This window comes from Myotis daubentonii, chromosome 11 (assembly GCF_963259705.1).
Source record: "Myotis daubentonii chromosome 11, mMyoDau2.1, whole genome shotgun sequence".
Taxonomy (NCBI): Eukaryota; Metazoa; Chordata; class Mammalia; order Chiroptera; family Vespertilionidae; genus Myotis; species Myotis daubentonii.
Window position 1 is genome coordinate 57626914 of NC_081850.1, and position 19648 is coordinate 57646561.

The following is a 19648-nucleotide window of genomic DNA, read 5'->3' on the forward strand; positions in this document are numbered from 1 at the left end:
AATGACAAGGTACCCAATGATAAACAATTATTAACTTCCTAATATGTAACTAAATCCCTGAACCGTTTCAGCTCAACATGCCTGGCTAGAGCGAATGCTCTAAATGTATCTTCTAAAGTAATTTCACATTTCATTGAATAAATTTCCATTGACAAGGCATGCTCAGCCGTAAGAACCCTGGCATAATGGCAGAGTATTTGGAGTGCTAAATGATACAGATTATGCATTGTGCCTTGTTCAGAATGTTTTAAAATGGAACAATCATTTGAAAAGGAACAAATATCAATCTGAGAGAATAACAGCAAGAAAAGGAGGCTTAGATGACTTTGCAGAACCTCCAGTCAAGCATAGATAGCCAGAGAGTGACAATTTTTCATAAGAATCGGGAGATTATGCACTCTGGGAGCCTTTCCCCTATCATTGGGTATTAGAATAATTGTCCCCCTAATTCAGATTTCTAAGCAGCTTAATTCCTGTTCTTATCTCAGTTCAATTTAGAGAGAACATAAGAACAAAAATGCTGTATCTTTTCAGTATCTGCTTCTCTAAATGGAACTGTTCAGATGACTCCAAGCTCTGAGTTTATGTTCATGGCTGGACATTCCTCTCAAAGACAAGGTAAAGAAAGCCTCTCCCACCCTAACCGGTTTGGCTCAGCGGATAGAGTGTCGGCCTGCAGACTGAAGAATCTCAGGTTTGATTCCGGTCAAGGGCATGTACCTTGGTTGCGGGCACATCCCCAGGAGAGGGTGTGCAGGAGGCAGCTGATTGATGTTTCTCTCTCATTGATGTTTCTAACTCTCTATCCTTCTCCCTTCCTCTCTGTAAAAAATCAATAAAATATATTTTTAAAATAAAAGAAAAAAAAGAAAGCCTCTCCCAAGCAGAGACTCAAATTGAGACACAGTCTTAGGATTGTTAGTGGGGCGAGGGGGGGGCGGGGTGTATAATAACATCTTCTTAACGAAATACGTTGGCGGACACCTTAGCCTAAGATTAGAGGGGAGAACATCTTGGCTCCATTCAATGCTCTAAATTTAGTAGAATAACCATGTTTGCATCACTTTTCATGCCAAACTCCATGATACAGCAACAATATCAGATGCCAGAATTGGGGCCATCCCTGGGGCAGGAGATAGCCATCTTAACTGAAGCTACTGGCTTCCTCCAACATTAAAATAAACCATCATTGATGAGCAAACAACTGGCCACCCCCCCATGCTAGGTTGCCTCTTGTGCCCTCTCCTCTGGAGAGGATACTTTGGAACTAGTTTTCTTGTTGCAGGAACATGAAGTACTTTGAAGGAGCACAGAAATGCTTCCAACATCTACTAAAAACCTTGTGATATTCCATTTCAGGACCCATTTTATGTGTCTGAACAGGTGGTGCTCCTTATGTCATCAGAGGTGGCCTAGTTCTAATCAATTGTAATGGCTGGAGTACCATGTGGAAAGAGATTGGAAGACCCAACTGGCTTCATCAGGAAAGAACCCCAAGAATTACTGCTGTCTTTCATAATTATGGATGAAGGAGCATGGCATGTTTGGCATGTTTTGATCATTCTAGTTATGTTGACTTAAAACTACTATTTTTTCTCATTTCTTTAAAGAAAACACAGGCAACAGGAAGCCTAGTTGGGTGTGGCAGATGGGTTTAGGTCCTCCACATTTTGAACAATGAAGATGTCAGTCCTGTATGCATGTCATCTGATCGTTTATTGGGTGCCTGTTATAAAATGGTGCAGGCATTTCTAAGCTACAGCTATCCAACATACACACATAGGAGCACTAGGAAAAGTGGACAAGTGGCATGCCCCGGAGACAAAGGAGGAGCTGCGCCTCCTGGAATCTCAACGAACAACAAAAGGTTTGAAACTGCCAAGTCTCTTCTTGTCACCTGCTAGGCAAGAGGCACCGCTGCAATGGAGGACACACGTTTCCTAGAGATGACTGCCTTCCTTTCTTTTCATCCTCTCCCAGGCACAGTACAGTATAGATATTCAACACACACTTGTGATAGGGTTGAATCCATGCTGCCTAGAGATGCCTCGTGCTACACTGCCACAACTTAGAAAACACATTTTACGATGAAATCATTTGTTAAGTGATCACATTCCTGCATTAGCACTCAAAGGTTTATTGTTTTTCAATTCACAACACAGAAGGGCTCTCTGTCTCTTCCTTCCTTCTCAATGTATCCCCACTGATCTGCCTCAGAGAATACTGGGGCTAATTCTGTTATGTCCTTCATCCCTGTCTATATTCACCACAATTAGAAACCAAGGACTCCAGGCAATCTCTCACCCTGTGGCCTCTTGTGCCCACACAACACCATCTCTAATTGACTCCATCTCCCACCTACCTGTGCACTCCACAACTCACAAGCCTGTCATCACTAGAGTCCCTTGTCTTTGTAACCTTGTCTGAACAGTTCCTTCCTCTTCTTACTATGAGCTTGGCTTTAGCAATTACATAGCTTCCTAGAGCTCTCCCGAGTGCCTATGTTTTATTTCCTCACACCCTTGTGCTATTGGCCTGGGAGACAAGGTGGGTGTCCTTGCTTCTTATCACTTCTAGACAATTGTCCTATTCACCTTAAAAACCACCAGGCGTGGAAACTCATGCCATCAATTGGTACCACTCACTCTGCCTCCTTGGTGCAGTTATACAAAGTTCTGGACCACTCCCTCCCTCATTCTTTGAAGAATCTAGTTCATGGCTCACTATTACTTTCTCTTCAACTCTGTCTCCTTTGCTCAATCATCTCATTTCTTTGACTCCTCTTTTTTCTCTGTCTGCTCACTTCTAAGTGATCATATACTCTGATGACTCCCAAAATATATCTCTACCTGCTTATCTGACTGCCTCCTGGACATTTCACTTGGATGTCTACGAGGCATCTCAAAATGTATATGTTCAAAATTAAACATCTTATTTTCCCCATCCCAAATGTACCCTTTTTTACGGCCTTCCCGTGTGACAGAGACTTCACTTTGTGCACTGCTGTTTCTCTAATGCCTGGCATAGTTTATCAATAAAAGTTCAATTAATGAATTTCTTTATATCGTCATAATAGTAGTCGAAAACTAACCTTACACGGTATTTTACTTCCTCTCTGTTGTGAGAGAACTAAGCGGGATTTTGTGAGCTTGCTCTGGAAATGCCATGGCCCAGCGGGATCAGTGATATGCCGAGTCCCTGGTAACTGACCTGTAAACAGACCTTTCTACCAACTCTGATTTCTCTGACAAGGGACTCTGCTGCACGCCAACGTGGGTTACTGTAAAGGTCGCCCTGTCCAGTGACAGGTGTGAAGGTGTCACTTCCCTGCCCAAAACCCTTCAGTTGTTTCCTCTTGAGTATAAATAATGTTAACGACTTCTGCCTGCATGCACAGCTCTCCGCTTTTGGGTTTGCACCTACTTGTCATCTCTCATCCTGAGAAGGAGCCCTTGGTACACCCAGCATGCTACCCCTAAAGGTGAAGCTGGTCCCTGAACACATCTGTGTCAGTTTCCTTGACGGGAAATAACAAAAATGAGACTGGCTTAGCAAAAAAAAGGGGGGGGATATATTAACTCATGTAACTGTAAAGCTCTCTATTTACTAACATAGGAAGATAATCAAAATATGCAAGCTATGGAGCAACATGTGCAGTGTAATTCTAGTTTATACATCTTAAAATCTACCTATGATTGTGTGTGTTCATATGGGGAGGAAAAAGTCTAGAAAAATAAATAGATACTACATGTTAATAATAATTAATCTCTAGTGATTTAATTCTGATTAGAGTGTTTTATAATTTTTTAAAAGGTTCAAATTTATGTTTGGTTCATGGTACAACCCTGCTAATGAAGTCATCATGTCCTGTCTCATAGGAAGCCACTAGACATGTGTGGCTATATAATTTTAAATAAATTAAGATAAAATAAGATTTAAAAGTCTGTTCTTCAGTTTCAGTAGCCACGTTTCAAGGGCTTGGTAGCCACACATGGCTAGTAGCTACCATATTGAGAGTACAGACAAAGAACATTTCCATCGATGCAAAATGTTACTCCCACAGAGCGAAGCCTGACAAGCGAAATGAACCTAGATGCTCACGAAATTGCTTTCAGTAGGATAACTGACTTTGCTTAGATGCAGCCGGAGCGAAGCAGGTGCAGGCCTGAGCACCTGTGATCACACCATCTCCAGGAGTGTGAGTGAGCATCGGGTCTGTGTTCATTTATGCAGCACAGTGTGTTTGGGAGAGGCACTATTATTACAGAGGCAACTTAACCAGTAATTTTAAGGAACATATGGAAAGTCCCTACCTGGTAATTTTTAAAGGAAAATGAGAACATCTAAATCTTGTGCAACATTGAGATTTACCTGTTTTAATTAGAAAGAAGAACAAACTGGTTGATTTGGAAAAATGTCTTTCCTTTTCTTCTCATTTGCCTAATTCCCAAGAAACTTAGCAAGGCATTTGGAGAAAGAAGAATCATGTTGCTTTCTGGTAGGGAAATGAAAATGGTATCTTAAGTACTTCCGTTGAAATTATTTTAAAGGAAACAGGAAGCTCTACCTTGTTTTTTTAGTGTTGCTGGGGTTTTTGTTTGAATCATTAACATTTGTTCTACACAGCATGCAGAATATTCAGTGTTTTTTATATGTTTTATTCTCATTTGGAGTCATAAAATCATTTATAGTGCTTGTTTTTCCCCCAAATAGATCTGTAATTTAAAGACTCATGATGAGAAGAGGATTCATGTTGTAAATAACAAATAGGAAGTCTTCATAATTTTCATTTAAGAGATAACAGTGTGATTTTAATACTTAATAGCAACTGATTTTATATATATACTAGGGGCCCGGTGCACGAAATTCGTGCACTGGGTGTGTGTGTGTGTGTGTGTGGGGGGAGAGTGTCCCTCAGCCCAGCCTGCCCCCTCTCACATACTGGGAGCCCTCAGGCATTGACCCCCATCACCCTCCAATCGCAGGATCGGCCCCTTGCCCAGGCCTGACGCCTCTGGCTGAGGCGTCCAGCTCGGGCAGCGGGGACCCACAGCTGCAGCGGCCCCGCGATCGTGGGCTCCGCTTTAGGCCCAGGCAAGGGACCCCTAGCTCCTGGGACTGCCAGCTTCGACTGTGCCCAGCTCCCATCGCTGGCTCCACCCCTACTTCCTGCTATCACTGGCCAGGGCGGAAAAGGCGCCTGATTCTCCGATCATGGCTGGGGGGCAGGGCAAAGGCGGCCCCAGGGCCGCCTTTGCCCTGCCCCCCAGCTCTTAGCTCCCCCCTGGGTTTCCGATCACTGTCAGTGGCAGGGGGCTTCTTCCTGCTTTCCCTTTCGCCTCCCTGCATTGTGCCTACATATGCAAATTAACCGCCATCTTGTTGGCAGTTAACTGCCAATCTTAGTTGGCAGTTAACTGCCAATCATAGTTGGCAGTTAATTTGCATATAGCCCTGATTAGCCAATGAAAAGGGTATCGTCGTACGCCAATTACCATTTTTCTCTTTTATTAGTATAGACTAGGGGCCCGGTGCACGAAATTCGTGCACTGGGTGTGTGTGGGGGGGAGTGTCCCTCAGCCCAGCCTGCCCCCTCTCACATACTGGGAGCCCTCAGGCGTTAACCTCCATCACTCTCCAATCGCAGGATCGGCCCCTTGCCCAGGCCTGATGCCTCTGGCCTAGGCATCTGGCCTGGGCAGCGGGGACCTGCAGTGGCAGCGGGGGGGTGCTGCAATCGTGCGGGCTCCGCCCCTGCCCCTGCAGGAAGCCTCTGGCTGAGGCGTCCGGCCAGGCAGCGGGGACCCGCAGCTGCAGCGGCTCCGCGATCGTGGGCTTCGCTTTAGGCCCAGGCAAGGGACTGCTAGCTCCCCGGACTGCCAGCTTCGACCGTGCCCAGCTCCCATCGCTGGCTCCACCCCTACTTCCTGCTATCACTGGCCAGGGGGGAAAAGGCACCTGATTCTCCGATCATGGCTGGGGGGCAGGGCAAAGGCGCCTTTGCCCTGCCCCTCAGCTCTTAGCTCCCCCCTGGGTTTCTGATCACTGTCAGTGGCAGGGGGCTTCTTCCTGCTTTCCCTTTCGCCTCCCTGCATTGTGCCTACATATGCAAATTAACCGCCATCTTGTTGGCAGTTAACTGCCAATCTTAGTTGGCAGTTAATTTGCATATAGCCCTGATTAGCCAATGAAAACGGTAGCTCGTACGCCAATTACCATTTTTCTCTTTTATTAGTGTTGATATTATATATTATATATATATATTATATATTATATATATTCCATTTAAAACCATGAAACAGTAGGTCCATGAAAATATCCCTCATTTTTTAGAGCAAAATAATTAAAATTCTTTCTTTTCAAAGCACCTATTAAGATCTGGCATACCAGACATCACTGTTCAGAACATGTTGATTTATATTCAAAACTTTAGTTTTAGCCAACATGCTAATAAGATGTCTTAAACAGTTTCAGGTTATATGTTTGTTGGACAGATGCCAGAATTACTGTGAGTAAAATGAATTCTAGAATCTCATCCACTCATTCAACTGATACGTTTTGAAAATCTATTATGTACCTGTGCTAAACTGGAGTTACAGATATGAAGGGCACTTTCCTTTCAGGCCTCAGTTTGGTGGAGGGAGATACAGGAAAATCAGAGATGGCGATGCAAACTGTGAGGGCTGGGGTCCTGCAGGTTTTGCCAGGGAGCTGTAGAAGCACCGGAGGAGACATCTCACCGCACTGCAGAGGTGCTCAAGGGGGACTTCCAGAGCCATTTCAGGAACTCCAGTGTTCGGCTAAGCCAGTGTGCATCCACTCTGGGTTCTTCTTTGCAGCATCTGTACCTAGTGTCCTATACCACAGTATTCCTAGGGATGAAAAACCCATTACATGCCCCCACCCCCAAATAAGGAAAGTACAGGATCAGACATATCATGGAGCCTCACTGAGCTCAATCCCATTCAGGTGAGCCATAATGACTAGGCAAATTTCTTTTGTTGGGCTGAAATCCTATCCTCTCCTGTTTCTCTAAGATTAAGTGGACTAGAATGTCGTAAATTACTTTTATTTGCAACATCATACATTAGGATTTTTAATGTGGATATTATTATAACACGGACAGGCCAAAGGAAGTAACAATGAAGTTCTCTTTTTTTCTTCAGAGGAGGCACAAGACTCAAAACAATGTCTTAGGACCAAATAGAAAGCCACTCTTTACACAGAAAGACAAACCACCCTCCCCCAAGCCAGTGCAGTGCTCAGTTAGAAAACAAAAACTGCCATGATGATTCAAACACTAAGCTTGTGCATTCACTTGTGCTATCAAGGTTTGCTCACCCGGCGGCTATGTCTGCTGATTAAAGCCATATCTCTTTTACTGGAAACCTCTTTTGATTATTAATGAAGGAAATTTTAAAGATGGCAAGAAAATTACATTTCCTTTGGAAATTATAGTTTAAGTGTAGTTTCTTCAACTGGCTTTTTAAAAATTGAGAAGGCCTCAGCCTTATAGATTAATGAGATTTTCCTCCCTATGCCCACTCAAAGCGCCCCCCCACCCGCCACCTACTTATTTACATAATAAGTCTGTCACACACATCATACCTGTCATTCCCTAGAGTAGGGCTAACTATCCCGGGTGTTTTGTATTTCCAAAGATTTTCTTTTCTTTCTTTCTTTTTTTTAAACAAATACATTTTTATTGATTTCAGAGAGGAAGGGAGAGGGAAAGAGTGATAGAACCATCAATGGTGAGAGAGAATCATTGGTCGGCTGCCTCCTGCATGCCACACACTGGGGATCAAGTCCCTAACCTGGGTGCCCTTACCAGGAATTGCACCTCCTGGTTCATAGGTCGAAGCTAAACCACAGATCCATGCCAGCCAGGCACTGTTTTACATTTTGTACAGTGCAAGGCTTTCCTCCACTATAAAAATCTGATATTAAGTAAATTTTCAGCTGTGCAAACAGGCTCTACAACATTCTCTACATTTGTAAGGTTTCTCTTCACAGTAATACAAGAATGCCTTTTAAAGGCTTTTCTACATTTTTCATATGCATAAGGATTCTTCCCAGTTAGAATTCTGTGATATTCCCAAAGTTCTCACTACTGTTAAAGGACTAAGGACACTTCTCATTTCTGTAAGACTTATCTCAAGTATGAACTCTCTGCTGTACAGTAAGGGTTGAGGATTTGCTAAAGTCTTTGCCATATCCTCTACATTTATAAGGCTTCTCTCCAATATGAACACTCTGGTATGGAGTAAGGTTTGGGAAGCTGCCAAAGGATTTGTCACATTCTCTACATGCATGTGGCTACTCTCCAGTATGTGTTATCTGATGGTCAGTAAAGCCTGAGGAATGCTGGAAGGCTTTGCCACATCACCTTTATTTATGGAGCTTCTTTCCAGTAGGAACTCCCTGATGATAAGTAAGGGATGCTGAGACAGTAAAGGTTTTGCCACATTCTCTACATTTATAAGGCTTCTCTCCAGTATGGATTTTCTGATGTGCAGTAAGGGTTGAGGCCTGCTAAAGACTTTGCTACATTCTCTACATTCATGAGGCTTCTCTCCAGTATGAACTTGCTGATGCATAGTTAGGTGTGAGGACCGGCTAAAGGCTTTGCCACATTCTCTCCATTTATAAGGCCTCTCTCCAGTATGAACTCTTTGATGATAAGTTAGGGATGAGGAGTGGTTAAATGCTTTATCACATTCTCTACATTTGTAAGGCTTGTCTCCAGTATGAACTTTTTGATGTCGAATAATACTTGGACGGTGGAGGAATGCTTTACCACAATCTCTACATTTAAAAGGTGTATGTCCAGTATGAACTCTCTGATGTCAATTAAGCCTTGAGGACTGACTGAGGTTTCCCCACATTCTCTACCTTGATAAGGCTTCTCTCCACTATGAACTCTCTGATGCATAGTAAGGTCTGAGGATGCTAAAGGCTTTGCCACATTCTTTACACTTGTAAGGCCTCTCTCCAGGATGAATTATTTTATTTAGAGTACAACCTGAGAGCCAATTAGATGTTTTACCAGAATCTTTTCATTTATAAGGCTTTCTCCAATATAGATTTTTTGCAGTTTATTTGGATTGAATATTTGACTGAAAACTCTGCCACACGCATTCCATTTGTAAGTCTCCTCCCCAGTATGAATATTCTCTTGTTCAGTGTAATTTGAAGATTGCAGACAAGACTTGACACATTTACTTCCTTTGTATGTCTTCTCCACAATAGGAGTAGCCTGATGCGTATTGTGATCGGACATTTGGTCAAAGACTTTTCCACTTTCATAATGGTTCTCTGCAAACTCAGTTCTCAGATGATTATTAAGATATCACTTTTGCTTAAAGTTTTTCCAGTGTGCATTCTATTGATAACTTGTGTTTCCATTATATGTACTCAGTATTATTTCAGAGAATAAGTCTTGTATTCTGGGCTTTGGCAAAAAGGCCTGGGTATCTTCAGGTGACATAGCCACAGAGACCAGGTTGCTATAGTTCTCCAACATCACATCCATGTGCAATTTCTGCTGAGCTGGGTCCAGGCATTCCCTCTCCTCCTCAGAGAAATCTATGGCCACATCCCTGAAGGTCAGTGGCCCCTGAGAAGCAGCCATTTGGTCCTGGTTACCGATCCTGGTCCAGGGATGTTTTCTCAGGTGACAGCTGAGTCACAAAATGTGCCTTCAAAGGCATCCACACAGCCTGTTAATCAGCCCACCTCACAGCCACAGTCAGAAGGACCTGGAAATGAGGAAAAGGCCGCGCCCTCCTGTCCGCTGTGAGAGGCTCTGGAGCGGGGACTTCAACAAGGACTTCAGCGCCTGCAGTGACCCTCAGCCTTCACTGCCTGGGGAGGTGGATGGAGAACATCAGCTTTAAAGCTCCAAAGATTTTCTTTAGTGTTTTTGACTGGAGTGGGCGACATAGCAAAGGCCCTGATCTCACATCTTCACTTTTCTCCCCTTCCTCTGCAAGAGGGAAGTGATGCCTTTGGCGTCAGTGTCTAATGACCGGCATTCAGCTCACCCACATGTTATTCTTAGCTTGCCCAGTTAGATTCATTCCTATAAAGAAGTCGAACCTAAGAGTATGTGTGGATTTGGAGCAGAGGTTGTTCCAGAGCCCTAAAGGACTATATCCTATAGGAACAGCATAGGTTGTTTTGGATATGGCTCTTTAGATTCATAGAACAAAAATCAATTGCATTATGTGAAGCCAAAAAGGAATTTTTTAAAGAAGGACAAAAGTGAATCCTATGAATCCCAGAAGCATAGACTGGCTTCCACATAAACTAAAATGAGAATCTGAAAAACCACAGAACCAAGATTGTTCTTTCTCCCCAGGCTTTCTGGTCTCCTGGCTTTGCATGTCCACTTTATTTTTTTCTCTGTGTATCTGTGCATTAGCTTTCACAGCTGTTCCAGGTATAGATGGCCATACTAGGCAGCTCATAGTTCTTGCATTTGTAAGTCCTGAGTTCAAGTGGTCAACAAAGACACACAAATGTCTGTGAATCGTCCAGCCGCCATCATTCAGTGGTTGAGAATTGACCTGTGAACCAGGAGGTGACAATTCAGTTCCTGATCAGGGCACATGCCCAGGTTGCAGACTCAATCTTCAATCCCCAGTGTGGGGCATGCAGGAGGCAGCCGATCAGATTCTCTCTCATCATTGATGTTTCTATCTCTCTCCCCCTTCCTCTCTGAAAATATATATATTTTTTTAAATAAAGGTCTGTGAATCTCACTTCAGATTCTTGAGAGAGAAGCTCATGCCATAGTTCAAGTGGGCTGCCAGCCAGGGAATCAGTCTTGCAGTACAAGCATGACTGTGGGTTCATGTGTAATTCTCAGAGGACGTCAGAGTCTGGACGAACATCTCAGATGATGTCAACTACCAGGACCAGTGAGATATTTTCTGTCTTTTAAAAAGCTTGAGTAGAAGTGAAATGTACATTTACCCATGCTAAACCTATAAGGAATAACAAAATACCTGATTTCTTTGATTTGGGGTTTGGTTACTCTGTTCATTTCATACCAGTCAGAATACCTAAAAAAAAAAAAAAAAAAAAAAAGAATACCTTCTCTTACATTTAATTTTAAAATAATTACTTCATTAAAATTAGAAATCAAACTTTTGAACAATAATAGATACAGAGGCAGAGCTGCCTCAAACAGATTGTCAAACTGCAGCGGGAAGGCCGGGGAGGGTTGGGGGGCAGGAGGTAGGGGGGTAAGAGATCAACTAAAGGACTTGTATGCATGCATATAAGCATAAACCAATGGACATAAGACACTGGGGGATAGGGGAGGCTAGGGGACTGTCTAGGGCGGGGGGATAAAATGGATACATATGTAATACCCTTTGTAATACTTTAAGCAATAAAAAAAAATTAGAAATCAAGTTAACTATTCTAAAGTAAACAGGACTTACAAATGCTAAGGAAACATGTTTCAAGTTTGGGAACCACAGAGGAAAATAATAAAAGAGGATCCTGGTGTTGAAATGCCGCCTCCGGGATCACTGCATAATGAAGGAGATTCAGGGAAAGCATAAGAGCTGCGATTCTGCTGCCCCATTAGAGCAGTCCCTTTGAGACTGACCTGCTCATAGAGATCGCCAAGAGCCTCTCTGCTGACATTAGTGTTCTGTGCTATGTAACAGATTGCCACAAACATAGGCATTTAAAACCACACAGCCTTATATCTTGCAGTTTCTGTGGGTCAGGAGTCTGGGTGTGAGTTAGCTGGGTTCTCTGCTCGGTGTCTTATTAGGTGGAGGTTAAAATGTCAGCTGGGACTGTGTCTCACCTGAGGCTCAGGGTCTTCTTCCAGGCTCACTGGTTGTGCAGAAATCAGTTCTTTGCAGCTATTGCACCGAGACCCTCAGCTCCGGAGTCAGCCTGCCATTCCTGGCCATGTGGTCTTTTCCAGTTTGGTGGTTTGTTTCTTCAGTGTCTCTGATGCTTCGACTCTTTTGACTTCACTTAAAGGTTTCAGCGGATTAGGTCAAGCCCACCCATGATAATCTCCCTTTTCATGAACTCAAAGTTAACTGACTAGGAACCTTAATTACATCATCACAATTCCTAAGTCTTTGTCATATAATGTAACATAATCAAGGGAGTGACATCCTATTATATTTATAGGTCTTACTGACACCCAGACAGAAGGATTATACCAAACATGTACACCTGGGGCAAAAATTTTGGGAGCCAGCTCAGAATTCTGCCCCAAACAGCAGTCGCCAAACTTTCAGATCTCACAGACCACCAGTGGTCTGCAGACCACCAGTTGGCGACCGCTGCATTAGAATACAATGAAGACTAAAGATTAACTTGGTTCAAACTCGTCTAGGCAAAAATTCACCAGTCTTTGGCCTAAAGGAGAATTGGGCTATGGGCCTAGCTATGTTCATAAATTAAAGGAAATCCAAATAATGTATGCATTTATTCCATCAGAACTGTTTTTGGCTATTCATCTCTTATATTGGTCTGCCTTTTTTTGTTAATTTTTTCATTGATTATAGGTACTTGTATAACATATGTACTATTACATAATGCTTTATGTATCATATGCTACGCAAAGACTTTCTCCAAGTCTTCTTATTTAATTCCACTTTCCATGTTATGTTATGCTCATTAGGGTATTTCCCCCCACTGTGGCTCAGAAAAGCCAAAGTTATATGTCTAGGATTATAAAGCCAGTCAGTGGCAGAACAGAGACCAAAGGTTAGGCCTTCATCTCCAAATTATGGGGGTATTTTCCTTCTTAATTCTTCCTTATGTCATAAGAGTATAATGGCTAAACGTGGCACATCATGACCAAGAGAACATTCAGCTACCCTCAAGAATGATTTCCAGGGCCACCTTCCTTTGGTACTTAACTGAGAAGAAACTGAACACAGTTTGTGTATCCTTTCTCTAACCCTCAATATCATCTTTAAAAGCTGAGCAGCCCAAGTCCTTGTTAGCATATCCTACTCCCACAGGGCAGCAGGCCTCTACAAATGGACATAGTGGACAACACCTTCAATTTTATGGAGTTTCTGATTGGTTGGTTGATTTTGGGTAAGTCATGGTCTTATGTTGTTGTCCTCACTCTCTTATACACTATACACTACACTACACACACACACACACACACACATTCACATCACTCAGATGAGTCTATACCACCATTGCCTCTCCCCTGCTCTCTCAGCTTCTATCAGGTCATATAAATGAGTGCTCTGCAATTGCTCCAGACTTTACAGACTGATGGAAAACACTCGTATCATCTCAGCCTCTTCTCTCAGCTTTGTGCCCTTCCCAGCTATGACTGTTTGTGACATTCACTTTTCTCTGATCTGCAGAGATCCTGGGTAGAAACACAGTGCTCTCAACCCTGAGAGGCTGGATTTCAAGTAGTGGTGGATTCTGTCTTCTGAATCCTTGTGGAATGATCAGGAATTAATGCATTTTCATATATAGGGTATATTGGATTGTTGTTCTTAGAAAGAGACAGCTGAGGGCAATCCCTGGTACATAAGCTCCTTACACCTCATTATCCCCCCCATCCCCACCCCACAGCCATAGCTGCTCCTTTCTCACTGACATTGTCAACCTTTCCACCAGCTCTTGGGTCCAGCACAGCTTCACCATCTGCTCATGTGACACCAACATTATGGCTTCCCTCCATGCATCCCCCCTAAAGGGGGCTGGAGAAGGCAACAGAGATGGCAAGTGTGCCAGCTGGCACCAGTGGTGTAAACCTAGACAGTGATGAACCATGGCCCAGACAGGGAGGAAGAAGGGAGGATGCTGATAGCTAATTGTGCAGTGTCATCAGTGCGGCAAGGCAGACAGGCCTCTCTGCGCCTGGAAGTGGAATCAATGTGGTGTTTCTGTCCCTGCAGTAAATGCATAAGCTTTTTTTTTTTAATATATGGCACGAGAGAATATTCCATGGAAAAGAAATCGAGAACTGAATTGTTCTATTTTTGCATCTGTGCATCTCTAACTGACATCACTGGGGACTCTCTGGGCAGTTTGAGATTGCTTGAAAATGACAGGGAGGGGTTCATGGCTACTCATGGGGGAGCAAAGACAAGGGTACTCATGCCAATGGGTCTGTTCTGTCCCATAGGCTGCCCAAGTTCCCACCTACCTCTACCACCCTGAGTCTCCAAGCTTTCCTGTTCTTTACGTCATGCCCTGCAATTAATTGGTTCATTCACTCATTCGTTCAATGCTCTCTGGATGCTGCTTTCAGGATTAAATTGGTCAGGCAGCTATTCAAAATTTCAAATTTAGACATATGACCATTATTGTTGATTTCAATATATTTGATGTTAAGACAATTCTATGTCCGAAAAGTTTCTATTCTCTTTTCTATTGAGACCATTTACAATTTACACCATATGTATGTGTATGTGTATATGTATGTTTTTGCTTTTGTTTACTTCATTTTTATCTTTCCCATTTTCCAATGAAAGTAGTAGCCTTCCTCCCTCCCTCCCTCCCTCCCTCCCTCCCTCCCTCCCTCCCTCCCTTCCTCCCTTCCTCCCTTCCTTCCTTCCTCCCTTCCTTCCTTTGTCATTCATTCATGATTTCTCTGCCTCTAAGATTTTATAATAAGGTAAGTCTACCTCTCACAGTTTATGGAACTTCTCATGAACAGATCTCACATCTACATCTTGCCAATTCTTCTGCCACTGCCCTTTGACTTTTCACCTCTGTCCTGAATGGAAATATTGCCTTGGCTCCCACATACCCTCTGAGAGGGTGGCCGCAGAGGCTGGGTCCCCTGCACGCCTCGCTGTGCTGTGCCTCTCAGATGGGAGCTGTGCGTTATTTGCTGGAAGGTTTAGATAACAGATGTTACAAGGCAGACAGGCGAGCACACACTCGCAGAGCCCGGAGCATGCCGAGCCAGGCACGCACACACGCGCCAATACCAATACCAGGAGAGCTGCGGGGTGATGGAGGGACTGTGCTCTGAGGGGCGAGCGCTGCTGCGAAGCCCTGCTAATGCCTCTGTGTGGCCATGCTGTATTTTCAGCTTGTCATCATGGCCGGGACAGTGCTGCTTGCCTACTACTTCGAATGCACTGACACTTTTCAGGTGCACATCCAAGGGTTCTTCTGCCAGGATGGAGACTTAATGAAGCCTTACCCGGGGACGGAGGAGGAAAGCTTCATCACCCCTCTGGTGCTCTATTGTGTGCTGGCTGCCACCCCGACTGCTATTGTAAGTACAGAAATAGACTGCCTGCTTTGTCGTCAGATGCTAAACCACATTTCTGTCTGCCTTCTCTCCTCTTTCCTCCCTTCCTGGGAATTCAGCAGCAGCCTTATCAGGGGTGTCCTGTTTCAGCCAAGACAGAGTCAGTGGGACTCTGCATAAAAGCTCATTGAAATAGGTCTTGTCTTTTATAAGTGGCTTTTGCTTTCTGGTATCTGGATTTAAATATGTGTGTGTGTGTGTGTGTGTGTGTGTCATAACTCATCAGGCATGGTCGGCTAATGTGTGAAGGACAGCTACTATGCTCTTTAAAAAATATACGGTGAGTGGTGTGTATTAAGAAGAGGTCTTGAATGCAAATGCTGCGGTTGATCTAAAGCCTCTGGATCAGAGTGGAGTAGAATCCCCGAGGCCTGTGTCTCCTGCTGTTTTGATTGAGCTTCCAGAGATGAGAGCAATCGCTTGACCTGATATTTGCTCTGATTCATTCTTGATGCTCTGGTTCTGTTCACAGAACCAGAATGTTACATCACATTCAATTAAGTTGTAACTTTACCTTCATTTATTTCATTCCTTTCTCTCATGAGGCCAAAACAAAGGCCAGACAATCCTTTAGGGAGACTGTTTCAAAGCATAAAGCTCACCTATCTGGATTATCTGGTAAAGTGATTTAACACTTAGACATTTTAATTTTAAAAATGACTTGGCGAGGGTTTTAAAAGAAACATTTCTGTGCCACAACATGCTACAAAGTCAGATTGTCTGGGATGTAATCTCAGTGATCATTTCCCCACTTTTCTTCCAATAAATGCCTTCCTAACTCTGCCTCCTCCCCAAGCTGCCCTCTCCTTCTCCCTTCTTTTTTGGACAGTAACATAAATACTTGCTGGTGCGCTGAGGAATATACTGATTGCTCAGGCATTCAGCTCCAGTATTGTTTTCTATGCATATTTTTGCTTGCTTTAAGGTGAGAAAAGGAATAAACTTTTGAAAGGTAATGTAGACATAAGGAATCATAATGCTTTATTATTTTAATCATTTTGATAAGACTGCTGTAGGGATGAGGGTCAGCACTGATTAAACATGATGTGTCAGAATGATTAATACAACCAGTTTTGCAATCCGACACCTAGATTCAAATGCTGGCTGTGTGACTTTGGGCAAGTCACTCTTTGCCTGCCCCCGCCCCCATAAAAAATGGGGGTAATGTGACAACTATTTCATAGAGTTGTCTCAAGGCTTAAATCAGATGATACATAAACATGACTCAGCTCGGTGTCTGGCATGTATGTACTAAGTGGTTAGAAGCAGGGGAGAAAGAACCTGTCTGGAAACCCAACCACAAAGCACCCTCAATAGTCACAACAATCTCACTTAGGGTTGTCGATGCAAGCATATAGAAAAGGACTGGAAGATTCGCCTACCTAAAAACAAACATTTCTATCAGAAGAAAAAGTATATAAAACCTGCAAAAAAGTTTGCAGCATGTGAGACTCAAATGTAAATATCCTTCATACTTAAAAAGATGAACTTCCCGAAGTAAAAATGGGAGAGGACAAGAATAGACAAGTAGCAAAACCATGAGTTGGCTGTGTGCATATAAACAATTCTAAACTCACCGATTATTAAAGAAACGTAATATTTAAAAATACAGCACTTTTCCCATAGGAAATTGACAAATGTTTTAAAGAGACATAGCCCATGTTGTGGACAGGGCGGATGCTTTTATTCAATTCTAGTCAGAGTGTAAAGTGATATTTTCTTCCTTGTCAGAGATGTACTAAGAGTTTTATAAACTTCAGAAGCAATCATTAATTCCATTTTCTGAATTTATGTTATGGAAGTAATCAGAGTTTTAAAGAAATACAAAGATTTGTCTAAAGGGATTTTCATCTCAGCAGTAGTTTAATAGTTAAAAAAAAAAACTTGGAACTAGCTAAATACACAATATTATAGGATTGTGTAAATACAGTATGGGTCAGCCATGTTTTTGAAACACCTTTCACAGCAGTGAAACCTGCTTGTGGTTTATTGTTAAGATTTTTTAAAGGCTAAAAATTGACTATAGAAGGGAAACCTTTTTCCCTTCTCCAAGATAATCTAAACTTCTCTTAATTTTCTGGCTTTGTTTCCCTAGAAAGAGAAAGAGAATAGAATAAATGTTTAAACATGTCTAAAATGCTCTGTGTTACTAGGCAAAAATAAGCCCTGATTGGTGGATCCCTCTGGACTCAGTGAACTATAATTAGCCAAGGAGGTACCATGCTTTGACGTTTGAGGGCAGAGACACCAGAAACTTGGCATGTCCATTTTGGGGCATGTCCATGAAAGCTATGCCTGTATCAGCTCCTACAGGACATGAGGCTTTTCAGCCTGGTGGGTCCTGCATCCTCTTATATACCTGTGGTCCCCTTACACCTGAGCTGTAATGCTCTGCTGGACCACGGCAAGGACACGTGCTGAAGAGGAGCATGTGATGCTGCCCCGTGGGCAAGCTATGATTCCTCCCAAGGGGACCAAGGCCACGTGTAGGATGTGGTTGTCTATGGGTCTTAATATGTAATAGACCCTAAGAAGATACCTTGTGCGTGTTGCAAGCATAATCCCAAATGTGTACTTATATATAAAAACACTAGTAAGAAATAAACTAAAATTTACAATGATTATCTCTGAGTATTAATGGTACCGCTCATTTTTTAAATTCTCTTTAGTATTTTTATATATTTCTTTCCACTTCAGCATGAATGCATATTATTTTCAAATCAAAAAATATATTTTAAAGCAAATGGTATACTCCAGTCCACTCTTTAATAAGACTTGAAAATGGCAATTCTAAAAAGTATAGCCATACATGGTCAAAAAACAAATATAGAAAAATAGAACTAGGTCCCAGCTAGTTCTCTGTATGACTGGGCGGATATTGGCTCCACTTTTATTTTCTTCCTGGATGAGGGGCCTTGCTAGGAACCAGGGCTGATTATAGCTGATGCGTTCATGGCAGAGAGCCATGTGGCCTTTGAACCCAGCTGATGGTGCTTGATCTTCCCCAAGGTCTGAAAGTAAGTAAGCAGCATCAGGTCAAAAAGCAGAACTCTCCAGACACTCAGAGACATTGCCTGGGAGCAAGGAGCTGTGTTCATTTCTTCTGCCCCATCCTAGGGGTAGGGATGGCTCATCCAAAAGCAGCCTTTATTAGGCCACGGGGACACAGATCCCAAGAGCCTAACTCAGCGCAGGCCCTGCTTCTGAGTGTGCACCCTTCATTCTTCACCTTGCAGAGTGGTCCAACTCAGGTTTGATCTGACAGGTGAGGCAGGGATCCCCAGCATGGCTTTGCCTCCAGTGACTGTGTGACCTCTGGTAAGTCATGTTCCCTCCATGGGCTCACTGTCTCGTCTGTAAATAAGAGGAGGGGTTGGGCTAAATGGTCTCCAAGAGCTCTCCAGTTCTGATATTTCATGAGAGCTAGAAAAAGAGCATTCTGATCGATAGGCTCCAAATGTCAGATTCTCGATCCCCAGGTCTCAACTTTCTTTCTGGAGTTTAATTTTACAATCCTGTACCTGGTCAGGTGTTTCATAGAACTGTAGCTTTTTGGTTATGTTCTCTTTATTTTTTTTTATTCCTCCTTAAACGCATATCCTATTTTCCCTGGAGTCAAAAGCAGGCAGGGGTCCTCTGGGGTAACGCATTCGTGTGGCACTAACTAATGGCAATGTTCAAAAAAGTAGCTCGAACTAGACCAGCCCTTGGTTTTCTCTGCATTCTCAAGCACATTCCCCATAGGAACACCTAGCACCCTACACTGCGCTGTGTCTCTGTGGACGCACATCCACAGCCCCATTTAAACTGCAGGGACGCACAAGAAAGACAAGAGGAAAACAACGTGTTTGACCTGTCATTTCCTATTTCTCCTTTGTGCTTTGTCAGAAAAGATCAGCGTCGTGTTGAGGCAAGATCACGTGGGAGAAACTGCACAGGGACAGGCCCTGCTGACCCAGACCTTCAGAAACAGTTAGAGCTTGGAGGATTTATTGTGTCTAGAACCCTTTAGCTAAAAGTGGTGGCCCACGCTTCCCAGAAATCTACAGGGCGCACTCCGACCAGCTTGGAAACCCTGACTGACTACTGCCTCGGGCCTCCTCAATAAACTCAGCCACTCATAGTCCAAAGCAGAGAGCCGTTCAGATAAGAGGATTTAACTGGGCAGAGAATCTGATTTACCCTTATTTGATCTCTGCTCCAGTGCCACAGGGCATGAGAAAATGGCTATTAAACCTTTTTCCTGGCCTCACAACAAACTAACAGGGGAGTATTTAGCATTGAAGCTGCAGAGCATTTGACACCCAGCCGGAGAGAACTGGGACAGCCCGCCATTTGCATGCAGTGTGCACGCACGCACAA

General features: G+C 43.3%; 1 protein-coding gene across 1 annotated transcript in view; it reads left to right on the forward strand.

Annotated features, from left to right (window-relative positions):
* PLPPR1 (phospholipid phosphatase related 1) overlaps nucleotides 1-19648 on the forward strand; it is an 88794-nt gene that overhangs the window by 36474 nt on the left and 32672 nt on the right. Inside the window, exon 2 of the mRNA XM_059658780.1 lies at nucleotides 15062-15250. Within this exon, the coding sequence (XP_059514763.1) occupies nucleotides 15062-15250 (189 nt within the window). The remainder of the gene's footprint in view (nucleotides 1-15061; nucleotides 15251-19648) is intronic.